Source organism: Sparus aurata, chromosome 3 (genome assembly GCF_900880675.1).
Source record: "Sparus aurata chromosome 3, fSpaAur1.1, whole genome shotgun sequence".
NCBI lineage: Eukaryota > Metazoa > Chordata > Actinopteri > Spariformes > Sparidae > Sparus > Sparus aurata.
The window spans coordinates 2,143,577-2,170,044 of NC_044189.1; the positions used below are offsets into that span (position 1 = coordinate 2,143,577).

Sequence of the window (26,468 nt, forward strand, 5' to 3'; positions counted from 1 at the left end):
AACGTCTACGTTAATTGACTGATTGTAAAATCTTCACTTCATTAAACTGTTTTACTTTCTTTATAAGCCAACACTTGAAAAAAAAAATAACCAAGAAAGCAACATTTCCTGCTTTGGACAAAAAACAGTGAAAGAGTGAGACTGTGTGTGTGTGTGTGTGTGTGTGCGCGTGTGTGTGTGTGTGTGTGTGTGTGTGTGTGTGTGTGTGTGTGTGTGTGTGTGGGTTGGTGGGCAGCTGTGTGGGCGTGAAGCTGTCAACCAATGTGTGAAAGTGGAAGCAGATCTATCGACTCTATTGTTTAAACAAAGAAACAATAGAATAATTTTGTGTGTATTCATAGTTTATCTAAATGTTATCTAAAGATAAGACAGTTCTGTCGTCGAGCTGTTATAAAATCCACAATATTTTCATAAAAACTCAAGTGAACGAAAGGGTGGGTGATTCTCTGCATGTTGTTACTTCCTGAATGTTTTTGACTGAGACCAGACGGACGCTGGACCAAGAAACACTGCCAGCAGCATCAGTACAGTGATCTACGTTATTGTGTTTATCTACCATAGTTAGTGGTGTTTATTATACACGTACAGCATCATAGTAACAGATCAGCAAAGTGCAGTAAAAGTAAGTGAAGTGCAGCTACTCTTTAACAGTTTCAGTCCTCTAAAGATGTCAACAGATATTTCTGCCAAACCGGATTTATCCAAGAAGGTCAGATACACCAGAAAGGAGGAGCGGCAGGAAAATGAGGTGGATATCCAAGAGAGTACAGACAATACTGGAAACCATCATTTTCAGTCACATGATGGAGGTAAGTAAGAAACAATGACAAATCAATGTTAAATAATGCTTGTGTCGTTTGATGGCGGGTGTACCCTTTAAATCGTGTAAACTCTAAGTTTACTCTCAGTTTAGATTGTTACACTTTCCAAACCCATCAGCATATATGGTTCTTTCTATAGACCTACATACACTGTATGAGCCCCTGTGTTTCATGTATATTTCCATCCAGTAGTTCCTCAGATTATGATGTGCTCGAAAACGTACAACAGGTAATGTAAATGTAAGGGAAATGACACGACAGGAAGAAGCGAAGTGCTGCATGACAAGATCTGTTGAATACTATTATTAGTACAGAGTCAAAGGTGAGAGAGGCTGAAGAGGTGACACACAGCTGTAACACACTTTCTGTTGAAGTTCAGTTGTGATGATCCATCATAATCAAACATTTAAGATGAGGTCATACTTTGGTCCATACAACAGTGTTTAAATTATATATTTCAAAATCTATCTAATGTTAAGACTTTTAAAACAACTTGTTCACAGTTGTGCACAGATGTCACCACAGATCACAAAAATGAATCTACACAGTAAAATATCTTCGTAGCAGAGGGGAATGACGCACTCTTTTTTTTTTTGTTACTTTAGGACCCCAGAATGACAAACAACCTCCAGCCGTCCAAAGAAGGCAGTTCGGTTCTGCTGTATTCTGTCTTGGAGTGCTGTGTTTCCTGATGCTGACTGCAATCATCGTCCTATCCAGATATTGTAAGATAAAATACATCCCACAACAAATGCATTTAGAAAACCTGGTACAATTCCTGCATGTCTATGAACCATTTTGATTATATTATCATTAAGTTATTTGTCACTATGAGTACTCCTCCTGTCTGTACTGCCTGCAAAGCAAATTAAGTAATAACGCAATTCCAATATATGGAAAAGTCTTTGTTCTGTGTAAAAATGCATTGAATACCCTCCACACGTTTTGTAAAGTATATAAAACACCCCACAGTAGTCTGACTTCTTTTGATGGAAAACGTTCTATATCTAAACCTCCTTACACATTTAATTTACACCTTCTTTCTCATCAAAATATCCTGAATCTGTGATCTATGCAAATACATGGTATTACTAAAATGTTCTCGCTGGACACAAGATGTCTCCTATTTCACTATAAAGTTTTCACATCACACTAGTGGATTCTGTCTATTGGATCATGGCTCCAAATCAGTTGTGATGTCACAGATCATGGTCCAAGGCCCGCCTCTTAACATCAGAATTTTAATGAGCTCAGAAAATGTCAACTTTGGGGAGTTAATGTTAAAACATCTTTCTCCAGTCAAACTCTCAGCACAGTTTCCAGGATATTATGTTAGCAGTTAACATAGTTTTTCAAAACTACAGTAACGTCCAAGGTTGACATTTTTATCAAATGTGTCAGATCACATTCACAACACACCACTGGATATTTCTAAAGGACAGCTGGTGACATTTACAACCATTTTAGTGGTGTCAACACTTCAAGAGATCTACTGACATTTCAGGTTTTTTTGTGGTGACTAAAACTGCCAATTTCTTTTTCAAGAAAATCTATGTATGACTGAAGGGGGGCTTTAAATATTTGTCTGCAGCTATTATGATTCTTTAGTCATCTGAGTTATAAAAAACAAGTGTGGATCCTGATCCTGTATAGCATGTTGGTTTAATGCTGTTCTGTCTCCCAGCCAGGATAGTCCCACACTAAAGCATGTAATAGACCAAAAGGTCCACTAGAGGGCAGCAGCGAGAACCCTGTTTGCCTTATCTAGTTGAGTTTGGAACCAGCATATATGAAGGTGCAGAACCAGCAGGCGGCGATAGCCACAGATGAACTTATATAAAGTGCTAGAAAGTCTGTTTAGGGAGGAGGCTGGGGTTTGGATGGGTCTGAAATTCACCCAGAAGACCAAAGTTTTAATCTAGTGTAAAGCTAAAAGCCAATGGTGACTCTTTAAAGGAATTAGAACTTTTCAAGCCGAAACCATGCCCTCTTCCTTAATCTCCCCAAATAGTTATGGTGCCTTTATTTTGAAAGTGTCCCCAGAGGTTGTATATTTATTATGAAGGAAACGTTTTCAATGGAAACAAAAAGAGGGTTCACTGTACTAAAAACACAAACCCATTTAATTTGAGTAACTAATGAAGCCTCATCTTTGGCTGAAGAAGACTGTGTTTCTCTGGAAGGATCAAAAGCAGTTCTGAGAGAAGGACATGTTAATTTCAATGTCCACATGACATGTGAGTCCAAATCTGTCCTTTAACAGCAAAATATACCACATACCTAAAAATATTTTTTCAGAATATACTCTTTTAACATCATTTGACACAATAACTTGATGTTGTTGATCTACTCTGGTTTTTGTTCAAACTTGAAAATTCATAATCCACTTGTTATGACACCTCCCAATACTGAACAAGAAAGGTTAAATGATAAGTACACAAAATAACTAAATTCTCCTTTGGAATAGGGAGACTGATATTTCATTATGCACAGTAAGTAAGGTATATGGTCTTTAGGATAAAGCACGATGATTTGTTTCTGTTTCTTACTTTGTTCTGGTTCTCACCTAATATTTTGGTCACTTTGGAAAAAGGCCAGCTGAAGACCAGATACGACAAACTGAGTGATAGCTACACCCAACTCCAGGAAATGGTTTCAGGTAAAGAAAGTCTCAAAACAACTACCAGAATACAAGAAATAACAAATATACAGGATCCAATTTTACATTAAGCTCATAGACATGTGTGTTATCTTACTGTTTATCTACTGTCTTGTTTCTCAAGATATTACAGTTAACAACAGTCGGTTACAGGATGAGGTAAAGAAGCTGAAGGACAGAATTCAAGGTGAGAAATTTAAAATGGGCAACTGTAATGTCGATTACATGATATAACTTTACTGTGCTTCAACTTTTAATTAAAACTGTTTTATGTTGTTGACATTTTTTGCTATTTGGACATTTCAGACAGTCACAAATGAGATATTAAATCCTGAGTGAAAATACAGAGTAAACAGTCTGAATAGGGAAAGTGGTGATCAAGAAACATCTTAAACTAAATAGAGAAAATGAGAAGTCAATTTCACAGAGAATGACATGAAATCTATCTTTAAAACACATGTTTGACATTAAGGGATGAGTTGTCCTGGCGGATGGACGAGATTTGGATGCAGCGGTTACTTTAGATCCAATGAGAAGAGAACGTGGTATGAGAGCAGAACTGACTGTCAGAACAAAGGAGCAGATCTGGTGGTCATAAACAACAAAGATGAAAATGTGAGTGTGTGTTAGTAAAGAGCCTCTAACTCAACCTGTTGTGACTCTGTCATCTGGACCTGTTCTCCTGTCAATATTATTTTCACATTTCAGACTGTGTGTATTTTAAAGTTTGGTTTTATAGTTTTGTTTGCAATGAAACATTTGAATAATTATTCATATTTAACAACGTTCCTTTATTACAATGGAAAAAATGAATGATGAACAGAGAAATCATTTTTGTTTCTTGTTGAATACCAGAATTTTGTCAGTGACCTGAACAACATGAATGAAGAGTCCTGGATTGGTCTAAAGACAGAGTCAACAGGAAGAAGCAGTTATAAATGGAAGTGGGTGGACGGATCACCGCTGACAGAAACGTGAGACATTTAAAGTTTCTATTTCTATCACATTCCCATCAAAGCAACTGCTCATCTTTAAAATAAGTGTGTTCTCAAACTGAAAGTTTTTACAAATGTCTGTTTGTGAGGAGGTGTCGAGCTGCTTCATCAACCAGCACTACAGTTATTGTACTGTATATACTACAGCATAGGTCACTAACAGGAGGACCGCAATTGCAACTCTGAATACAGACATATGAAAGAGGTTAAAAGCGAGTGACAGATGGAAAGACCATTGGGAGTGGGGAGTGGGAATTAATAAAATTACAATGTTTCAGACCTTTGCTTGTGGACATTTTCTCTAACTGGACCTATCTGAATTTTAATTGAATACCCCTGTACTACTGGTTGGGAAACCATCTTTGTGTTTCAAATCAGTGGATCCATAATCTCTTTCTTTTGGGGGATTTATTCCTGCAGTGCTTATCACAAGAATTACTGAAAACAGAAAAACAGGATTACTACATACATTAAATGAGTTTTTTAAAATTATCAATAATTAGAAAACATAATATTTCAGGAAAAATTCAATAACTTATTTCAAATTGAAAATAAGCGGAAGTTTCGGCCCTGTTTAAAAGATAAATATTGTCTTTGTGCAACAGCGTCCAGGCACCAGGACTACAACGTGCTTCATCAGACCACTATGCAGCATCCTGTAATCAACAAGGACAATGGATACAAAGCTATTATGGAAATATGAAGCACTATATCTGTGAGAAATGTGTTTCTTCCATTCTATGATGGCAGAAGTGTGTATTGTTGGCTATAACTATAACAATAAAACCTTGTCTTTACTTTGCTTTAGTTGATTCATAAGTTTGTATTCAGTTCCATCTGTCTGCGTTCAATATGTAAAAATAATGCCAAGTTGTGTCTGAGTCCTCTTTGATACAGCAGCTGCTGATGTTCAGTGTGAAGCTTCTACAGGAGAGAGAAACATGCTTGAAGGTTTATGTTATGCCTCTTCAGCCCGTGTTTGTGCCCCTGTCCAATTGATTTCAAGTGTCTTTTATCTGGATAAAATCCAGGAGTACTCCATTCCTGAGGGTGGTGGTAGTGCACCTACAAGTGGAAATGCCATGAAGAGCCACAAGAGAAAAAACTTACATTTTAGGTTTAGTTGTAACAGCCATACTTGGGCAAACTGCCTATAATACAACATTTTTTTGTAATAGTATATATTATCAAATGTTCTCAAGTTTTCTTCTTGGCCTGCCATTCACACTGCTCCACAGAGATGGTTCAGTGGTTTCTCTGATCAGGGATGAAATAAAGGACATCACATGCATCACATGCATAGTGTCAGGGGGCTGATTGGCTCATGGTATTTTTTAATAAGATCTGGTTGTGTTATGACATGAATATCATGCCATTGCATTGACAGTTCGCTGTTACATTTATGAATGTCTGATTATGCAGAGAAAATGGTGGAAATCTCAATCTCAATCTCTATTCTTATCCCATCAAGTTAAATTCACTTCCTGACTCTTTACTCAACAGGAAATACCACAAAGAATAAAAGCTGGAATGGTACGTACTGTATGGTGTATATGGCAACATGTAGGATGGCATGCAGAAGCACATGTGCTGATTGTGTTTCTGTATTTGTGGTTTGTCTTGCTGCCACTTCCTTGATGCTCGCTTGTTAAAAAGCTGCCACACTCACAGAGAACCCAACAGTGTAGAACAGTTTTAGTCTCATTCACCTCTCACGATGTCTACAGACATTCAAACACCAGATTTGAGTTTGAATGTGAGATATAGCAAAGCAGACAAAAAGAATGGAGCAGAAAAAGAGGACAGCCAGGTGATAATCTATGAGGATAAGGACACTTCGAAACACAGACAGGCTGATCTTTGGCCGCATAAAGTCAGTAAGTATAGAATAACAACAAAAACAGATGAAGACGTTTGTGCATGTTTGATTAAATACTGAACAACAATCCTTTTTTTTCCATTTAAGTGTTCATGGGAGGACTGTGCCTGTGCACTGAGACTTGTTGAGACGCAATTCAGTGCCACTTGTCATAGTTCTTCAAATGCGCTTCATGAAAATATGTTTTAATGAACTTTGTCTCTGCTTGGTGCACAGGTAGGAGGAGAAGCACAAACAGAAGCTGCAAAATGGTGTTTCCCGAATTTAAAATTTGGAGAAAATGTGCCGCATTAATGGAGTAAAGCTTAATATGTATACTAACTATTACAATTAAACAGTTTCTAACATGTAGATGCATTTAAACGAGCATCGAAATTGTGCTTTTAATATTGCTGAAGCAGGATTATCGATAAAGCAGTTGTATGAACTAACTTAAATTACTGTAGTGATTGTTACTCTTAAATGTACAGTCCCACCCTCCACCATGAGCAAGTATTAGGCGACAATGGCAAGAAAAACTGCCCTTTTTTTTTATTTTGTTTTAATTTCAAAACAGAAAGGAACTGGATATCTCCATAACTTTAAATCAAAGTGATTTCATGTTATTAACATGCATTTTGTGTTGTTTCTGTTCTCGCCAGATATTTCAACCACGTTGGATAAACAAAATTTGGTGAAAGAAAGAGACCAGCTCAGTATCTCCCTGGACCAGGCACGAGACATAAACAGAAATCTCGCTGAGGAGTTACACGAGCTACAGAGCAGATACGAAGATTTGGGCAAAAGCAAAAGCCAGTTAGAGGTTGAACTAAAGAAGCTGAAACAAGAATTAACAGGTGAGACTAGTTGTAAGATAAACAGATCGTTGAGTCTTAAAAATGTCAAAATTAGCGATTTATTTATTTATTTTTTATCCAAGGTTGGAAAAGCATTTTCATGATGCCTGATGGTGGTCCCCCCCTCTTAAATAGATGACTCATTAAGGTTATTACAAGTCTGCATCTGTCATGTACCTGAGGGGGACATGGATGTCTGAGACAATGTCATGACTTTACATCTGATATTTCAGTCTGTGACTCAATAGACCATCCATAGACAAATGCCTGTAGATTAAAACCAATCTGTACAAATACTATTTCAACAAACTTCTTTCATAATCTTTCATGGATTGTAAAAAATGTGAAAACACCAACAACTGAGTCTGAAAAATCCTGACATTATATCCTGCATATGGCAAAAAAAAACTCGGCCCAAAATAGCCCTTTATTTTGAAAATAATTTTAATTTTTCAACTTTAATAATGTCTTGATAAGAGAATCACATGCAGTAGATGTAAAGAGAATAAAAAACATATTCGACAGCTTTACGCCCAGAAGCTGCTGCTAATATCTGATACTGCAGAGTAGAAACCACGTCTGACAGTGACACAAACACAAACAACATGAGAAATTACACTGTATACCACTTTACTGTTTATGTAAAGTGGTGTTTATGAAAGATAGTGGGCACCTACCTTTTCTGGTCTGTGTGAAATTCTTGTGTGTGCTTGTTTTTTTTAAAAGATGAAACGATTAATTCTTTCTGTTTTGTTGTTATATTGTTAAAAATGTTATGCCTTTTATTACTTTTTTTATTACTTCGTCTGTATTGCTCTTTAAGGGCTATCAGGATTTGAATTATTGATAATAATGTTATAAAATTTTGAAAAAAGCAGAGCTAATGATCAATTCAATCTTAAATTTTATTTAACATGTAGTCTGTCGTGGGGTTCGGGAAGGCAAGTCTATATAAATAAAAATTAGTATCAAGTACTGAATAACTAGTGAGGAGGCAACCAGATGAACTCATAAACAAAAGATGAACAAGGCCGAACAACTATAGACGATGTTGTCATATGTGTTTTATTAACACCATATCAATATTTCATTTTGTAATATCACGGTTATCGTGAATATCGCAATATTGCAGCAGCCCTTATTTGTTTCATTGTTAATCAGTTTAATGCAAGATTGTGTTTTCTCTTTTCTAATGTATCTGTGTCATGTTGTGTTGTTTGGAGTTATGCATATATATATATATATATATATATATATATATATATATACATATATATATATTTTTTTTTATTATTTATTTTTTTTTTATTTCATTATAATTATTTTTATTTTTAAGTGTATTTCTTTTTTAAGTGTATAGCATTTGAGTGTATATATTTATGTATGGCTTTGAGTGCACACAGCTGCCAAGTTCACAAGTATAACAGAAAGACAATGACCTACTTGAAAACAGCCGTCTGTCTGTCAGGCTGCTTCTGCAAAACTTACCTGAATAAAATGTTATCAAGTGTTTTTAGGTGTGCTTTGTCTGAAATGTGTGATTTTTATTTGTCTTTTTTTTCCTGTTTTGTCATGCAACACCTGAAATGTTTGTTTTCTGTATTGTTGATCAGTTTTATAAAAGACTGTTTTCTCTTTTCTCGTGAATTTGTGTCATGTTGTGTTGTTTGTAGTTATGCATATTTCATATATATATATATATATATATATATATATATATATATATATATATATCTGTTCTCTTTCTAACAATCACTGCATCTAATAAAGAGAATGTGCATGAATTATTACATTAATGACTCTCTGTATGTATTTGATTTTATTTTGATTTTATTTGTCCTGTAGGGAGATTTGTCTTCACTGACAATACATTACACATCTCAGACGACAACGGACACCACATACACACCAACAAAAAGACACACATAACAACAATGACAACTTATATGACAGCACAATAGATCAGCAGGGCCTGCATGTATGTGTGATTAACTATTGGCATTGTTTTGCTTTAGTGTGTGTGTATGTATGGCTGTGAGTTGACTGCAGGCATCTGTCTGTCAGGCTGCTCCTGCAAAACTTACCTGAATAACTAAAACAGAAAAAATACAAAAATACAAAAAAAGAAAAAGAAGATAACCTCTGACATGCTGGCTACTGTAGCTTAGCCAAAGCAGATACAATGTAAATACAAGGAAAGTAAGTGTGCCAGTGAGTATCTGCTTTTTGCTCAGTGACAGGAGGATTTAAAGGCAACTTCAGCATATGTTAGGTTGCAGCTAGAAGATGGTTTCAGATTACCTAACAGATATAAGATGGCACAGCTTGATATGGACTGCATTTAGATAGTAGAAATGTGCCACTACCTGTTTTTATTCTAGAGCTGTGGCTTTTCACACTGTCGCTGTTTCTCAGAATAAGTAAAAAAAAAAAAAAAAGATTGAGCATAAACTTACCACAGGGCCTGGCTCTCCACGATCACCTCTGGCTCCTCTGATCCCTGGGCCTCCCTGTTTGACACAAACACATCGCAGAGTTGGTACACAATCAACACATTATTGAGTTCACACAGGCAGCTCATATCATCAACATCTATCCGGAGTGACCTGATCACAAGTGGAAAGCTCTGAGTGCAACCGTCAAACCACATTGGTTTGGGCTGCATGTGACCACATTTTTATTAAACTTACATCCTCTGAGAAAGAAGAAGAAGAAGAAGAAGAAGAAGAAGAAGAAGAAGAAGGCACAACATGAAGCTGAATGGATTTAACACTGTCTGTCCATTGAACTTGTAACTTTTTATCGATTCATTTTGTATATTTTCTTCTTACTATTAGTAGTTCAGTTCAATCCACTATTGAGAATGATCTGGGCCTGTAGGAACTTTTTAAGAACTTTTAAGAACATTTTTTTTAATTTCCACTGTCCGAAGTTGGATGATGTGTGATTGTGCCTCTATGTGTTTTCCATATATGTGTATGAGGCCTCTACTGCAAACACAATCTACCGCTGGGTACCAATAAAGTAACTGGAACTTTAAGTTGAACTTGGAAAAAAAGGTTTCAAACTTACAGGGATCGCTACATGTTTTGAGTTGTTGAGTTTGGAAAAACTTTTCTAAACTTTGTGAAACACAGTTTTTGACAAATTCTAAATCATCTTTGCCTTTTTGTAAATTCAGCATTAAATCAAAACATGAAGTTGTTTGTTTCCTTGTAAAAAAAAAAAAAAGCAATCGCTGTACCAGTTTGTCTGCTTCTGTGTCTAAAGTGTGTCTTACTGTCTCACACTAGAATTTATCAAAGAAGACAATTGACGATAACATTGACGATGACGATAAACATGCCAAATTTGCAGTAAACAGAAAATAATATAGGCTACTTCTTCATCACGCGTGAAGAAAATCCCATCGGAAAGTTATAACACTTTGTGAGGTGTTGAGTTTCTCAAATTCTAAGATATTTATACCCATGTAGGAATTCAGAAAATGTTATACATGAAGATATTTCTTTATTTGTGTAAAACCATCACATATTTTTGGTATATTGGTGTATGTTTATTTACTTAGAGAGCAGGTAAGTGAGATCTGATCATAAGTGGTCCTTAAAGACGTCTGTTACTAACAGATGTGAAGACAAGCCTACTGTAAAGCTGTCCACTGGTGATGGAATCACTCAGTACAGATGTTGATACTGAATGTGATCAGCCTCACAGTGACTCACACAGTAGTGCACACTGTGTCTTTACAGAATGACAGCTAATCTTACAACCAACAAAGCTGACAAACAAGCGAAGAAACACAAGTTTCAATCTGCAAAATGGAAACTGAAAAAAAAATTGCACTGAATAAACGTCAGGAACTCAAACAGTACATGAAGATTATGACATGCAGGTGATGTTGTGCGTGTTTCGGTTGTTCACTGCCTTTATCTATACTTTACCTATGTGTATTTACAATATGATCCAAATCATTAACATCCTTGTCTGACTGTGAGTGGGTATATATTCTGTGTATTTGTGTGCGGCTCACTGGAGGTCCAGCAGGGCCGGGGGGGCCTTTGCTGTCCTGGGTGCAGGTGCAGGCTTTGGGCATGGCTGGGCAGTCTGCCTCCTTCCTCTGGATGATCACAGCATGATGAGGAAGGCACGAAGGCAAACAAAACAAAACAAAACAAAAAAAAAGTCAGAAAGAAAGAAAAGAAAACATACGGCAATGATATGTCATGAGAAGTGATAAAATAAACGAAGCAAAGTGCGAGTGTGACTTGTTAATTCATATAAGACATGATTCTCTGACATTCTCCACATGATGTATATTCAAGCTGACAGGGAAAGTATTTTGTTGCTATCTTCTCTGACACCTTTTCTCAGTGGAAACAGAAAATAACTTGATTTGGTTTTAGCCACCATTTCCTACCACAGATTATAGATTACCAAGTTACTGATAAAGACACAGTGTTGTCAGGTTCATAGAAGAGAAGATAAACATAATGTAAAAATGCTTAAAAAGGTTTTTACAATACTTCCCAATGCACAGATGATTTATAGAAGTGTACAGGACACAGTAAATTACTTCCAACAATTACTCAACTGCTAAATTGTTATTCGGTGCACAGACAGAAGAGTTAACTGGAGTAAAAAGAGGTTTAGAGAAATATGAACTTGATCTCACCAGACCAGGAAGTTCGCAGCATTTGTCTCTGTTTGCCCACGACGTGCTGCAGACGATGTCAAAGATCTGGAGCTGGAACTGCAGAGGAGGAAAACACACACAGCACACTTTAACAACACAAACCAGCAAAATATACACAAATAAAAAACTGACTGAATTGAACTGCAGCATAGAATGAGAGAGGAGGAGGAAAAGTTTGTTTCAATAAACAGAAAAATCTTTTTGTGGTTGTAGTCAACATATTTGTACTCATGCAGTGATCAATAACTGTCCACTGTCTCCAAACAAATCAGCTAACACAGGATGAGACAGTTTTATATGAAGACCTGACTCAACATTATAGGGTAACTTCATTATAGGGTAAAGCAAATGATCGAAATCAAAACAGCGAGAACCACAGATATAACCTTTTTTTCTTTTTCCTTTTAAAACAAGCTGCCTACATTACCCACAATGCAATTTAACTGATGAGTGACATCATTGGAGTCAATTTATCAGATTACATAGCTTTCACTGGAGACACTGAACTACTCTTTTTCACATCTGCAGTAGTACTCACCGAAAGACCTGGAAACACACTTGAATGTGTGAAATTTGTAGAGTTATTGTCCCTTCAGTTTTTTTGTGTAACAACAAACACTCAAAGTACTCATGTCACACTGTTGACATCAGTAACTAAATGTTTCACTACCACAGAGGAGGAAAGTACATAAAACCTGAGAGAAGCAAGTGTGATAAGAATCAACAGAATTTTAATTAAATTGGTGTTATTTTTATTTCAAATGGCACGAATAAAATCACTGACGATCTCTGCAGCTGCTACAAATCACTCGCTGCCCTGATGTATTTCAGTGCTGCGCAAATTAATCATAATCCTGCCTCTAATGCTAAAAAGACAGATTACCTCAGGTTTACAGTAGTTCTTTGAACCTCTCTGCGAGTGTCTGTGTTTTCAGTTTGTCTAATTAGGCGTGGTGAATTCTGAGGTACCAAATTAGAGTATTAGTCAGGGCCGCCCAGTGATTCATGGGGTTTAAAACACAGCGGGAGATTATAAACCTCATCTTGCATTACGAAAATATTAAAAGAACCAAAGAGCACATTCAGCTGCTCCTGAAGGCCGTGGAAGAAAACCGCTTGTCCTTCAAGAGAGATTGCTCTTCATTTCTGCTTTATTTCTGGTTCAAGGTGAGAAAACATAGAAGTTTATTAAGAAGGAAGAAAACTGTTCAAATCTATGTAGAAGTTATTCGTCTGTTACACTATAACCAGCAGGATGCACCAAAGCACCCTACTGATGCATCACACCAGTCTATTTAAGTAAACTAAAATAAATGTACTCTGTTTGGAACAGGAATATTTGTCTGACAAAAAAACTATTACTGCCACATTATTGTTTTTCTATTATTTAAGAATTTGCAGAGCCCCGTTTGTTAAACCATCAGTCTGAAATGTAAAAACTCTTCATTTAAAATCATCAATAACCAGAAGAACAGCAGTAGAAAATGACATTCATGAAGTTTTTTGTAGCATTTCAGCTTGAAAAATGACTAAAATTACTTATGACAAAGTCAGGACTCTGCAGATGTTCTTGTGCTGCTGCATCTAGTGATGCTACAAAATCCATCGGTCCTCTGAAAACACTCGGATCTTCTGAGTGTTCATTTTCATCACGGCCACACGGAGCGAGCTCAACCACACCACTGATCTTTACACAGTCTATTATTTGAGACAGGATGTGCCTGTTTTTGTCAACCTCCTTGTTGTCTTCAGATCTGAATCCTGAGTCCTTCAAAGTGTCTATATTTCTACATGATTCTTCCACCCCCTACTGAAGAGCTACCTCTGCCAATTAAACAAATGGAGGAAAAGAAGGAAACTAAAATAGTTAAAGAAAAATAGATAAAGAATTGACGAGCTGTTGAGAAGTTAATGATAATGTTGCTCATGAATCCTGAACTCGAGGTTTGTAATGTGTTTTTAATGTATAAAATCAATAAAAAGAAAGACTTAGCAGCTGTGTTAGCGACCTCTTAAAGGCTCATATCTCACCTTTGATCAGTAATTTGTTCCTCCTGTAAAAATAACAAACTCAACTGCTCAGTTTTTCCTCTCACACAACTGTGAGCGGTGGAAAAAATGTTCAAAATGACACTAGTGGGGATTATATGACACATAAGTGGAATTCCTCAGCTGCAGCGCAGAGTCAATGTCAAGGGTTTTCTCTTCAAAGGGAGATCAAACCAATCAGTCACAAAGTCGGCTTCTCTGCTATTTCTGGAGGAGAGCGGCTTGAAATTGATTTGTTTGCATTCATAAAGCTGCTCGAGGAAATGGCTCTGCTTTGATGAGAAAAACTGAACATAGATGAAACTTCTGCAACAGCACAAAATCAAATACTGTGAATTATTATTCATGCCGTTACTACTGTTGCACAGAACACATGAGAGGGTATCAGTGTGATCGAGCCATCAGAGAGAGTCTGTTCTGGTTTAACTGGGAGGTAAAAAAGAAAAGGTAACACTTGGTAACTTTGAACATTTTTGCTGCCCTTTCTTTTATCAGTATCTTGTTAATACACTGTGTGTGTGTGTGTGTGTGTGTGTGTGTGTGTGTGTGTGTGTGTGTGTGTGTGGTGTGTGTGTGTGTGTGTGTGTGTGTGTGTGCTATCCTCACCGGTGCAGAGTTGTCTTTGTTCCCTCTGGACCGAACCATCCGGCCCAGGACTTCCACTCCGTCTGTGGTGATGTTTCCGGCTGCGTTGATGTTTTTCTCGGCCACCATCTTGCAGTCGATCACCACTTTGGCGCTCGTCTTGCTGATCGCGATGTGGAGCTGTGTGAGAGAAAACATTCAACATGCTCACTCAGTCACTCAGTGACCTCTTTAAATCTTTCTTTAGTGCTTCATGTGATAAACACCTGGAATATTTCATCAGAACAGTTCATCATCTTTCCCATGTTTCAATCAGAATGAGGACAGAAGCTGAACAGTACGAATGTGTTAACTTTTCCTGATCACAGTTTATTTGCCCACAAATCAAAACAGGGAATATGAAGACAGTCTGTCTGTGGTGCAGCCATTCTTTTTATATTTTCTACACTTGTTCTCTATGAGGAGAATCAGCGTTTTACTCGTTCCTACACTTGCAGCCTGTACAAGGTTGCAGCTCTATTTTGCTGTGGTAGAACAGCGCCCTCTTCCTGTGTGGTGCTGAAAGTAGTGAAGCAGCTGATCAGTGCTCGCAGTCCAATTTACACTGATAAATATAAACATGATATAAATGTTTCAGATTTAGCCAGAAGTCTCATTTCTATCTGCATCCCTGGCTCAAGCTGTCTGACATTAAAAGGTCCTCTTTGTAAGAAAAACTGATTTTGGAGTCCCAACTCATCAAATACCGACACGTGTGGATGGTGGCCGACTTGTCCTTCAATCCCAAAGTGTCATTATTTGATATTTTGGAAATGAGACTCAAAAAATACACTTCCTACAAATGGGACTTTTAAAACAGAGTAATAAATATCGGCACGTGTCAGAACAACATCTCTACCAAACTAATCATGTTCTCTGCTTGATTCCAGGTGGTACATTATATCTTCAAGTCCGTGTAAAGCGGCAAAAAAATTGTGTTATGAGTTTGTCACACCAAAGAAACATGTATCATTGACCACTGAGCCAAATTTGAAAGATTAAAAAAATTGTTAAGTATGTAAAATTAGGTCTCTAAATCATGGAAAAACAAGCACTTCTTTCTGCTGTGAAACGCTGGGGGCGTGTCAGTTAGAGGCGCTGGAACCACGCCCATGCGGCGGGGTACACGTCATGTTAATGACGTCGGTGTCTCCCCAGGTGTTCCCCTTGTCTATCTAAACCCGCGGACAGTTTATAATCATATAGATGCTGTTATAACGTGTAGTGATTGAGATCCTGACCCACTAAACATCCTGGAAAGTGACGGAGTGAAGTTTTTCGCGCTAAATTACATAATTATACATAATCACCATCAGTTAACAGGACGCTGTCTGACTCTGTCACTCGCGGGGACGGAGGCTGTTTTTGGGGGACAGTTTCCTGAAGTCTCGGTCAGGAGGGCTGACGGTCGCGGTGATTTATTTTCATCAAACACTCGGTGAGTTAAACACTCTTGTGACAAGCGTGACAGACGCTGTTTTGTGAGCAGAAATGTGAGGAAGAGTCGGGAGGACAGGGAGGGGGCGGACAGGAGGACAGACGCTTCTCCACATACAGCTGTGGTATTTGTTTTCCTCATATAAGTTGCTAAAGACAGTTACAGTTACTACGTTACTTTTGTTCGGTCATGTAACGTTGCTTTGTGGGACATTTCTCTGTATATAGTTGAGTGAAGGACCTGTGCAGTTATCAGACTGTCAGACCGACACGCCCTCGCTCCGCGCCTCCGGATTATCCGTTCACACTGGGACGGCTCACCAATAATGCGGCCCTGATATTACCTCCACATACCGCCGGTGGGACCCGCCGTCAGCGGGACGGAGAGGGTCGGCTGCGGCGCAGCCACATCATGCCGGTGGGACCCGCCGTCAGCGGGACGGAGGGCATGCTGCGGCGCGGCGGCCACATCATGCCGTTGGGACCCGCCTTTAGCGGGATGGGGCGGCCACATCATGCCGGTGGGACCCGCCGTCAGCAGGACGGAGAGTGTCAGCGGCGGTCAGCAGCGGTCACATCTCCTCGTCGGCGGAGGAGAGGATGCAAGCCGGGACGGAGTTGACCAGCGTCAATGGACTCCCCCGTTTCCTTACGTTTCATCCGAAGGAAACTTAAATAAGCTAACAGCGCAGTCACCCTGCACACTGTGGCATCCAGGAAAGATGCAGAGCGATGTGGAGGAGACATGACTGGTTAGCTGACTGGTTGGCTGGTTAGCTAGCTGCAAACTATTGTAAGCAATGCAATCCGAAACTGGAGAGTGAGTGGGTGAACCGCTGAAGCCGATGCGCTGAACGTATTTATACCACTTCCGCAGCAGGGCGGGGTTTATGCAAATCATGGCCGCGTTACGTAACGCGGCCATGATTTGCATGATTTCTGACCCACCCATTAAATCCTGAACACAGAAATGTTGAAAAACTGTTTGTGAGCCTAGCTCCAAAATTAAATTCTAAATGGCCGAATGGCTTTTACATGTTTTAAGTAAACACATTTATGACCTGTTTAATGTGTTTAGAAGAAAATGGCTGATTTTGGTTTACACGGACTTTAAAGGCAGGTAGGTGTTAAAATACAACACATATCATTTGCATGTCTAATTGCTGTAAACTTTGTAGTTTCAGAATTTGAATAATGAGTTAATAATAACAACTCTATACTCAACTAATCACTCTAACTCCACAACTGAATAAACAAGGTGTTTAAGCTCCCCAGACAACTATAGAGAGTTTATTTAGTTTGTTTCTTCTGGTTTACATTTCTTCCCTCCAAACTACTTAGTTCTCATTTAGGTCTCATAAAAAGTCTAAAGTAAACATCATTTTCTTTTAGGGAGGCTCTTAAAAACATCTAATTATCCAGTAGAAAGGCTTGAATTGTGTCTTCACGGATAAATACTTTCTGCAAAATGATCCAACTACTTTCATCTTCAATAAAAACAAGCAAACAAACAAATGAAATACAAAATCTCTGTTTGTGAAGAAGTGTAACCTGATTTCACTTCCAGTGCTTTTACAGCTCCACAACCTGCAGCAGAGGCAGAAATCCTGAGAGCAGATGAAACTAGAAGTTCCTCTGTGAGTGACACCGCTGTTTGTAATTACACAGGCAGGAAGTTCTGTCACCATCGCGGACAGTCGAGAGCTGAACCGTGAGGCGGATGAAACACCACCTGTCTGTGCTGAGTGGCTCGTCGACACCGTCACCCTCTTCTCCTCTCCTGTAACGGAGCTGCTGTCAGTGATTAACCTTCCTCTGTCAGCACGCCTTTTGTGCAACGGGTATTAAGAAGAGTTTAAGCAACCGACACATTCGCTCGCTTGCTTCCTACAGTAGCAGCGTCTTTAGAGAAGGAATATCTTGTGCTGTCTGTGTGCTTCTCTATTTTCCTTTTCTTCATTTTATTTATTTAAATCTGCATGTCCTATAGGCTACAATAACAGTTCTCAGCAGTGCACATTAGCTGGTTAAAATACAGCGTGTTTGTTCTGGCAAAGTGGATATTCAAAATGCAGAACACACAGCTCAAAGGAAAACGTCTGCTCTGTAATTTTACATATTTCCGAGCGCAGTTGTGACATCCTCTACATGCATGACTTGAGTTGGGACAGTCAGAAATAAAACTCATTTTCTTTTGTTCTTGGCATTAAAAATGAAATTCTGCAGTTTTTGGAGCTCTTGGAAGACCTTTGTGTTCAGAGAGAATAAATTCAGCTTTTTATTTGTACTTGTGCCAAGAAATGCATGTTTCTGTTTACTTCAGCGGCCACAGAAGGTTGTATAGTCTGCAAATTACACAGTTTAACAAACAGCAGGATGCAGACTGTTAATAGCCTCAACACCCTGTAATACTGAGCTTCATTTCCATGGCTGTAATCAGCCTGTCAGAGGAGGGAGGCAGAGTGACAGTTTGATTTCTCCTCTGGTGAATGTTGTGTCAGAGTAAGAATTGAACATTATTTTTTATCTGCTAATAGACATAAAATGAAACTTGTTGGAGTTTACCTGAAACCAGCTTACACACTTTATATACACAGTAGGGCTGGGCGATATGGCCTAAAAATTGAATCTCCGATTTTTTCACACCAAACTCGATTTACGATTTTAATCGATTTTTTTTTCTTCTCAAGAACAAACTTCAAATTACAAAGAAATTAAAAGCATTGCTTTTATTTTAATGCTATGATTTACGACAACTTCGCCCTGCCACTGTAAACGATGCAGCTTCAAACTCACTTGAAAATATATATAAAAGTGCATCCTGTTGAAAAGACTGTGTCCCTTTTTGATAAAATGCTTTTGTAAACATGTCAGATTGCTTGCTATTATAAAAACAGATCAGTTTCCATATTGGTATTGATAAAGTGTGAACATAACTTTCATTAAATACTTTATTTTGCAAAAGGTGCCTTTATTTACAAAAACGTATTTTGTTTCCTTGAAGATATGTAAACTAAATGAAACATCTGCATAGTAAACATGACATGTTGGTAGATGTACAGGACATCAGGTGTGTGCTTGCTGTCTGTTTTACACATTTTTGACGAGCCTGTCTGCGTCCTCTGGCTCGAGGCCCCGTTGTGGCTTCGTAACACAAACCTGGGGTCGAACATTTTCAGCATGTGGATGAACCTCCGGCGGTTCCACTGTATATACGAGCAGCATGTCTTTAGCGATATGCAACGTGACTGCATCTGTAACAGCTGTCCACCGGGACCCTTTCTTCTCATACGGGACACAATGATTAAATGGTTCCGCTGCTTTTTAGCAGGTATCTGTGGGCAGCCGCGGTCTGTACATCTCGTAGTGAACAACAAGTGTCCCACTGCGATCCAGGCGTCTGTTTGAGATGCTGAAATAAATGGTTCGGTCCGCTGCCTTTACACAGCCTTTAAATAAACTTTGCAGCGGACGGTGGTTTGTTCGAGGTCCGACGATACAAAACCAAGCTACTGACGAGACGGTGCCTTTTTAGGAACGAACTCTTTGCTGGCTGCATGTTGTGTTTGTTTTTTCTGTGGAAAGTCAATGCGGGGGGGGGGGGGCGGAGCCTATTATGAACTACGGGAGCCCATGAGGAGCAGCAGCGGAGCAAGTTAAATAAAAAATCGATTTTAATTTTTTTAAATCGTCCTAAACCAAAAACTCGAATTAATGGATTTAGCCGATTTATCGCCCAGCCCTAATACACAGGTGATTTATACCTGTGTGTAAACTCTATTTTCCTTATTTCACACATCAGCTTAGTCACAAGTAAGTCGCTCCAAAGTCGACGAGCCCTGACGGCAAAAGTGTTGTTATCATACAGGATAAACTCTTGTATACTGTTAATCATCCATCAGCACCAACTGTTCTTCAATGTTAAACTGGGATTCTTACAATTGTTTATAATAACTGTTAATAATTCATTTCTACATTTAGGACATCAAGGTTCAGATGTTCATTAATGTGGCTGCAGATGTAAATATATAAACGTTGAAGGTTATCATAACATCCAGCTGCAATCGTGAGCTCCATGTTCACTTGTGTGTTTGTGAGTACATACAGACATCGACACGTTCACATTCCCTCTGACCTGCATTCACACTGCAGAGCTGTAATATAAATCCTGTGGAGCGTGTGAAGTGTGAGGCAGCACTGCTCTATCAGTCTGACAACCTCACTAAAGGAAATTTATACACTGATGTCTTCTTTCCGAGCAGTCAGCTTTTCAGGAATTAAAGAAATCTGACAGCCAGAGAGATTCAGAGTTTATCTAAAAAATATGAAAGCTGAGGAAGAAGTGAACTTTAGTAACCCAGCGGGGACCATTCGACCTTTTAAAGTTAAAACATGACAATCACCACAGTCGGTGTTTCTACGGGGAGGGATGTCCTCCGGTCCATAATCACATAAACCTGTACGAATGTCACACAGACTCTTCAGTTCACCGCTGCAGGTGTTGGTCCTCGGGGATTATAAAACCCACTATGTATGCAGTCGCACTCACACACACAGCTTGCAGAACAAAAGGTGAAAAGGTAAGCAGCATAAGCTCTGCTGACAGCAAGCAGACACAAGTGACTGCAGATCAGTCAGTGAGTCCCTCAGCGCTGACACACTGACACTAACACAACATGACTGTGAGCAGGTTCAGGCTCAGGGCATGACTCAAATACAGTCAGCCTGTCAGGATTCCAACTACCATCTCACTGCTCAGCAGAGAGCTCTGAGGAGAGGGAGACATGGGGGCGGTGAAGGAAGGAGGACGGGAAAGAAAGGAAGGGACAACTGAGTAAATAAATCAACAAGTCAACAGAAAACACGAGTGAGGCAGGTGAAAAGTCTGTTCACAGGTCAGTTTTACAACCGATTAGTCAATGAGCTGACTGCGTTTTCATGCCAGATTTTGCTCGTGGCACGTGAATAAAATAGAACTGATGCTGAAACGATGTCTACAGATTGTGAGCGCTGTGCCAAGGTGCAGCACATTCTGTCCTCACAGCCAGACAGGTTATATACGCCGACAGAAGACAGGCAGCGCTTTGGTGTGCTGCATCACTGTGTTCTGGTCACTACCGGCCCAGTTAAAGCACCGACCACAGCCGCAGCATGTACACAATCAGGACATGAAAAGGTCCAAATTATTCTGCACCATCGGCCTCGTTGGCTGAACACTCACACACAGGAAACTATTGAACATGTTATCAATGATGTGTCTATCGCTGATACATAGATAAAGGAGAAGACTGCTCAGCCACTGTTCAACACCATGTTTCCACATTAGTAAGAGTCAAATCACTGCATATATTTTTAATTTGACTTCAGGTCTTTTTAAAGGGGCACTAGGTAATAACAAAGAATAAATTAAAAATCAGAATCTGTCATTATTTACAATATTAATGAGGTAAAACAAGGCAAACAAGCTGTTCTCAGAGGACAACAAGGACCCAGAACACTGTTTGAAGCTAGAAAAATTGTGTTCAGTTTGTTTATTCAGTCTAGAAAACAAAGATTGTTTTTTGTTTATTTTGGTTCACTTCTCATTGAAAATGATCCTTTAAGTTACAACAATTTCTTAATTCTAACCGAGCAGTTTTTGGACCATAAGCACAGCGGTGTTGCGACAAAAGATTGAAAACTGAACCTAAACAAATATAAAGTTGCAGCATAAACTAAACTGGAAAATGTCAACATATTTGTGGTTTACAGAAACGTACAGCAATATTTATTCTGCCGGCTGGGTGGAGGGAGTCAGCCAGCAGCTAATTATTTATTTTATATTTATAACTATTATTTATTTAGACTAAACCATACTGTCCCTCGCACATAAGCTGACAACCGGTACTTTTGTTATAACAGAGTTTGTGTTTGTTGTCGACTGACAGAGCAGACTTCAGAAAAAGCAGCTATCAGCACTCGTCACGGCCTCATGTAAGTCTCACACCGGCTGAAGTATAAATCAATCAAGTCCGTCAATCACTCTGACAGACGATCAGACAGTCAGTATGTCAGAAGTCAGTATGTCAGCAGTCAGTCAGTCAGTGAGACGGACCAGGAAAGGAATGAATCTCACCTTATGGAAGCTGCCGTAGAAAAGTTTTTTGATCTCCGGCCCTTCGAAGGTGACCGTCTGGAACTCTCCTTTGTAGTCGTTGTTGAAGAAAGTCAGAGTTTTTCCTCCATCTGCAGGAAGACAGAAAAATGACACTCACACAGATCAGTCCTCACATTTACACTTTTATCAAACGCACCTAAAGGGGTACAGAAATCTTTCCATTAAAGCGTCCTTCTGTGTGATGGAAGTCAGTAACAGACAGATTCTACGTGAGTTTCTCTTGACTCACAGCGAGCGTCCTGCTGTTGAGCTCATGATTCAGATGGGTTTGTATTTATAGATCTAAACAACAGAGACACATGAATGAGTTCACATTGATTTGTTTGTGCTCTCAGACTCACTGTCCAGGATGACTCCCACCAGCGGCTCGTTGTTCTTGTTGAGGATCTCCCAGAGGGCGAAGGGCTCCTCTGGAGTGTCGGGCAGCAGCCGGAACAGCAGGGTGATGGTGTAGTCAGAGGGCAGCCCTTCAGGGTGGAGGTACCTGTGAGCCACAACACAAACATCAGACCCGGGGAGATATTGTGAAGCCTTCTGATCTCTATTTATGGATTGTGGACACAGTCAGTAGTCAGCTAGAGATATCAGAGCTTCTCTTTCATCTTATCCTGAACAACACACGATGATGTCTGTAACATTCAGGCAGCTGTTAGCTATAACAGTGTGAAACATTGCGTTAAGAAATGTGAATTTGTGTGCGTACTTGGTTGGCTGTGCGAGGAAAGCGTCACTGTGCAGGTGGAAACAGGGGAAGGTGTTGAAGGTGCCGGGTACCATGGAAACACCAGAGACGCTGTTGTACCGATTCTCCACCAGCCCGAACAGCTCCATCATACGGAAACCTGACAACAGATGGGAAGAGTTCAACTTCACAAAAGTACGGCTGAGACGAACTGATGATTTAATACATTAAATCATCGTGGACAGTTGAGTTTTCACAGAATATCACTAACAAACCAGCCAGTCGACACTGTGATCGTCGACTAATCATTCATCTGAGATTGAAGCTCAGAACTGTAACTGTGACATCATCATAAATGCATCACAGCAGGCTATCAAAGCTTCTGAGATCGCTCTCTGATTGGTTTGTTCGCAGGATTACACAAAAAATACTGGAGGGATTTCCATGTTAGCTAATCAGGTGTGATGTATTTAGGTGGCTGGTAGTTTTGAGTCGGGAGAATTTGATGCAGACACAAATAATCTAAATATGTTACATTGTTATTGGACTATGCTCTCACTTTTTACTGTGTGAACACATGGAAAGGGCCACGAGACTCACAGTAGATTTATATACCAGTGTTTCTCTCTGAGGTAACTCTGCTGCTCCCCTTGTTTCTGTTCATCCATAATTTAAGGATTGACATACTAAAGACACACTTCAGTAAACAGCATGCTTGATCTTTTACCTGGTGTTGTGCTGCCGCTCATCGGCACAGATGGACAAGCTGGGAAACAAAGAAAAGGTGTGTTAATGCACCACAGTCATGTTAACACAAGCTGCTGTGTTGTTTGATGAGCGCTGGTTACTCACTGGCCGTGGCTGCTTCACACACAAAGGTCACCAGCTTCTCTTCGATCTTCTTGAAGGCGTCCAGGTCGTCCACGAAGAAGACGTGTCTGTCGCTGGGTTTACTGGCGATGCTCACCAGCTCACCGTAGTCGGCATCAGCGAAGCCGAGCGCAAACACGATGTAACCTTTACAGGACGACAGAGAGGGAAGAAACGTTTGTCTTCAACATGGAAACAACCGGAGGGAGAACGTGAACATAACATGGCACGTAAGAAACTAAGACGTGTTTACTGTGTTATACGTGTCATCTATATCAAAAACTGCATTATGAGTAAGGACAATATTTAGTAATTAAAAACAAATGTACTGCAGAGCTATGGAACGAAACCAAACAGGCCAAACAAGCCTGAAACTGGCAGTCTGGGACCTTTTTCAAAGCTTCACCATCAAACCATGGAACCATCAGCAGCACATCTCTGACCTGCCATCTGCATCTCCTTAGAGACCTTGTTGACGTCGTCCTGAGATCGGCCGTCGGTCAGGACCACGAGGACGTTGGGGATTCCCCTCCTGAGTCCCGCCGCTGCTGTGAAGATGTTCTCCTTCACGTGTTGGATGGCTCGACCTGATTGGGCAGATGGAATTGTCAATCAAACCCATCATCCAATCAGTTTGCAAGACTGTGAGGTACGGCAGCACAGATAGTTCAACACGTTTTGCTAAATGTGATCACAGCATCATTCTGGAAGTATTACAGCAAATGATTGATATCAATGTTGATCCCACCTCCATCAGAGACGGATAGGTGCGAGACAGAAATACATTCTGACATGGTAAAGAGCAGAGAAGATTAAAAATAAACTAGAAAGTAAACTTTGGGGTCAATTCAAGATCTTTCAGTTGCTGTTTCTTGCTTGTTTTTCCTTTATTAGACGCTCTGCTTGTCCTTCATTGTACTGTTTGCTCTGTGGCACAGATGTAAGGAATGATGCAGGTTACAGTATAGATGCACACTGATGTCTGTTGTCAAGACACAAACAATTAATAAAGAATAATTATCGATAAAAACAAGACGTTTAACGTTAAAGATGTCACCCTAGGCACTGGGAACTTCTGTTGGCTGTTTTTAAATTTCTTTTAACAAAGACATTTTAATGAGAAGATTAAAATCCCACACAAACTAAACAAACACTCTTTGTTTTCATGACTGAATAAACAAACTGACTTTAAAGAACAACACAATTAATACTGTTTTACTTTGCTTACCTGTGGCGGACCCTGCCACCTTTCTAGCTTCAAACAGCTTGTTTATTCACGTATGGAAAAAATACCTATTTATGAGTTTGTATTAGAACTTTATCAATATTTTAAATATCTATATTGTGAGTTTCAATTCCTTCTCCTAAAGTGATCCCAGGGTTTTCTTCAGGATGTCATGTTTGATGCATGCTGGCCCACTGAGCTGCCACATGTTACATTTCAATAAATAGATCCAATAATGAAATGCTCCTCAGGCCTGTGGGAGCTCCGGGAAGCGGATCGTTAATTGCAGCGTGCAGACTGAGGTGTCTGAGTGCTCTTAAACTCCCCAAACTGCTGCCTCCTTGATAGAAAAGGAGGATTAGTGTTTTACAGTGTGACAGTCGCTGTGGGAGAATTCCTCCCCAGCAGTGATGCTGTTACAAATCAGTTCTCTGCAGCTTCGTCCCTGCAGGACAAACTGGCTGCGCAGCTTTGTAAACACTGATTAATGACTGCACGTCTCCCTGCTCGCCCACATCCTATCATTACACGCACTCCTAAAATACAGGCCTGTGAGCCCTTAAACACGGAGCAGATTGTGGGTATTAACTCAAACATGCAGCGATTCTTAGGTAAGTATGTTTGACATTAATGTACGGATGAAGACGCATGTTCACAAGGAAAAGAAAGTGCAGGTGTTTGACTTGCACACACACGTATTGACACAGGAAAACAGACGTACACATTTAATCTGTTTGTGTTTGCCTGCTGCTCAATTAGTATCGACTATGTTATTAGGAAGTTCTGACTGATTGGTCTCACACAGGCGTCTTCCTTGGATTCAGACGTTATTTCCTCTGGGCAGCTGGATTTAATCAGCTGCAGTCACAGAACCTGAACACAGTCGTTTCTGTGTTGCAGTGAGTTTACCAGAACACATCAGGGACGATTCAAACTTCTCCTCATGCTGTCTGCTGTGGACTCGCCTGTCTTGGTGTTTCCTCCCTTGTAGGAGATCTTGTTGATGGCGTCCAGCAGTCGCTCCTTGTCGTTGTACGAGTTCAGTTTGAACTCAGTCCGGGCGTCGTCGCTGAACTGGACGATGGCCACCTGTCAGACAACAAGGGGACACAAATGTGCAGATCTTTACACCGTGTTTAGTTTAAAGGTCCAGTGTGTAGAATTCAGGGGGATCTCTAAGTACAAATCCAATATAATATTCAGAATCATTGTGTTTTTGTAACCTTCAAATCAGAGTTTTATATCTGCAGTTCAGCGTGTTGCACCTCCATGTTTCTACAGTATCCCAGAAAGGACAAACTACACACTGACTCTAGAGAGGGGACTTCACATCCTGATAATTTATGTTACTTAACAGGTAATTAGGTCGTAGAAGTCATTATAAGATGTCTATTAACATTATTAGGAGCTAAGACCATCTAAGTGGGCACTAAGAAACTTGTTGTACTCTTTACAGACAGCTTCAGAACATTAATAACATGTGAGTTTATATTATTACTCTCATAATAGGATAACAGACACAATCATTGATGCACATTTAT

General features: G+C 39.5%; 2 protein-coding genes across 11 annotated transcripts in view; one reads left to right on the plus strand and one right to left on the minus strand.

Moving 5' to 3' along the window:
* The window catches only part of col14a1b (collagen, type XIV, alpha 1b), a 292,249-nt gene that overhangs the window by 157,767 nt on the left and 108,014 nt on the right, over positions 1-26,468 (minus strand). For all 10 annotated transcript variants that reach the window (XR_003983583.1, XM_030412518.1, XM_030412519.1 and 7 more), the window contains 11 exons: positions 25,893-26,016; positions 24,146-24,289; positions 23,685-23,849; positions 23,560-23,598; positions 22,854-22,992; positions 22,492-22,634; positions 22,109-22,218; positions 14,539-14,697; positions 11,863-11,940; positions 11,221-11,307; positions 9,647-9,700 (listed from right to left, as the gene is read on the minus strand). Coding sequence is in view for 9 of the 10 variants with exons in the window: in XM_030412518.1 (XP_030268378.1) it covers positions 9,647-9,700; positions 11,221-11,307; positions 11,863-11,940; positions 14,539-14,697; positions 22,109-22,218; positions 22,492-22,634; positions 22,854-22,992; positions 23,560-23,598; positions 23,685-23,849; positions 24,146-24,289; positions 25,893-26,016 (1,242 nt within the window). In the remaining variant the exon portion in view is untranslated. The remainder of the gene's footprint in view (positions 1-9,646; positions 9,701-11,220; positions 11,308-11,862; positions 11,941-14,538; positions 14,698-22,108; positions 22,219-22,491; positions 22,635-22,853; positions 22,993-23,559; positions 23,599-23,684; positions 23,850-24,145; positions 24,290-25,892; positions 26,017-26,468) is intronic.
* Positions 241-5,277, plus strand: LOC115579067 (CD209 antigen-like protein E). Its single transcript, XM_030412546.1, has 7 exons — positions 241-809; positions 1,427-1,546; positions 3,415-3,480; positions 3,605-3,667; positions 3,953-4,095; positions 4,336-4,454; positions 5,081-5,277. The coding sequence occupies exons 1-7, from the start codon at positions 668-670 to the stop codon at positions 5,217-5,219; spliced, it is 792 nt and encodes a 263-aa protein (XP_030268406.1). The 5' UTR covers positions 241-667; the 3' UTR covers positions 5,220-5,277.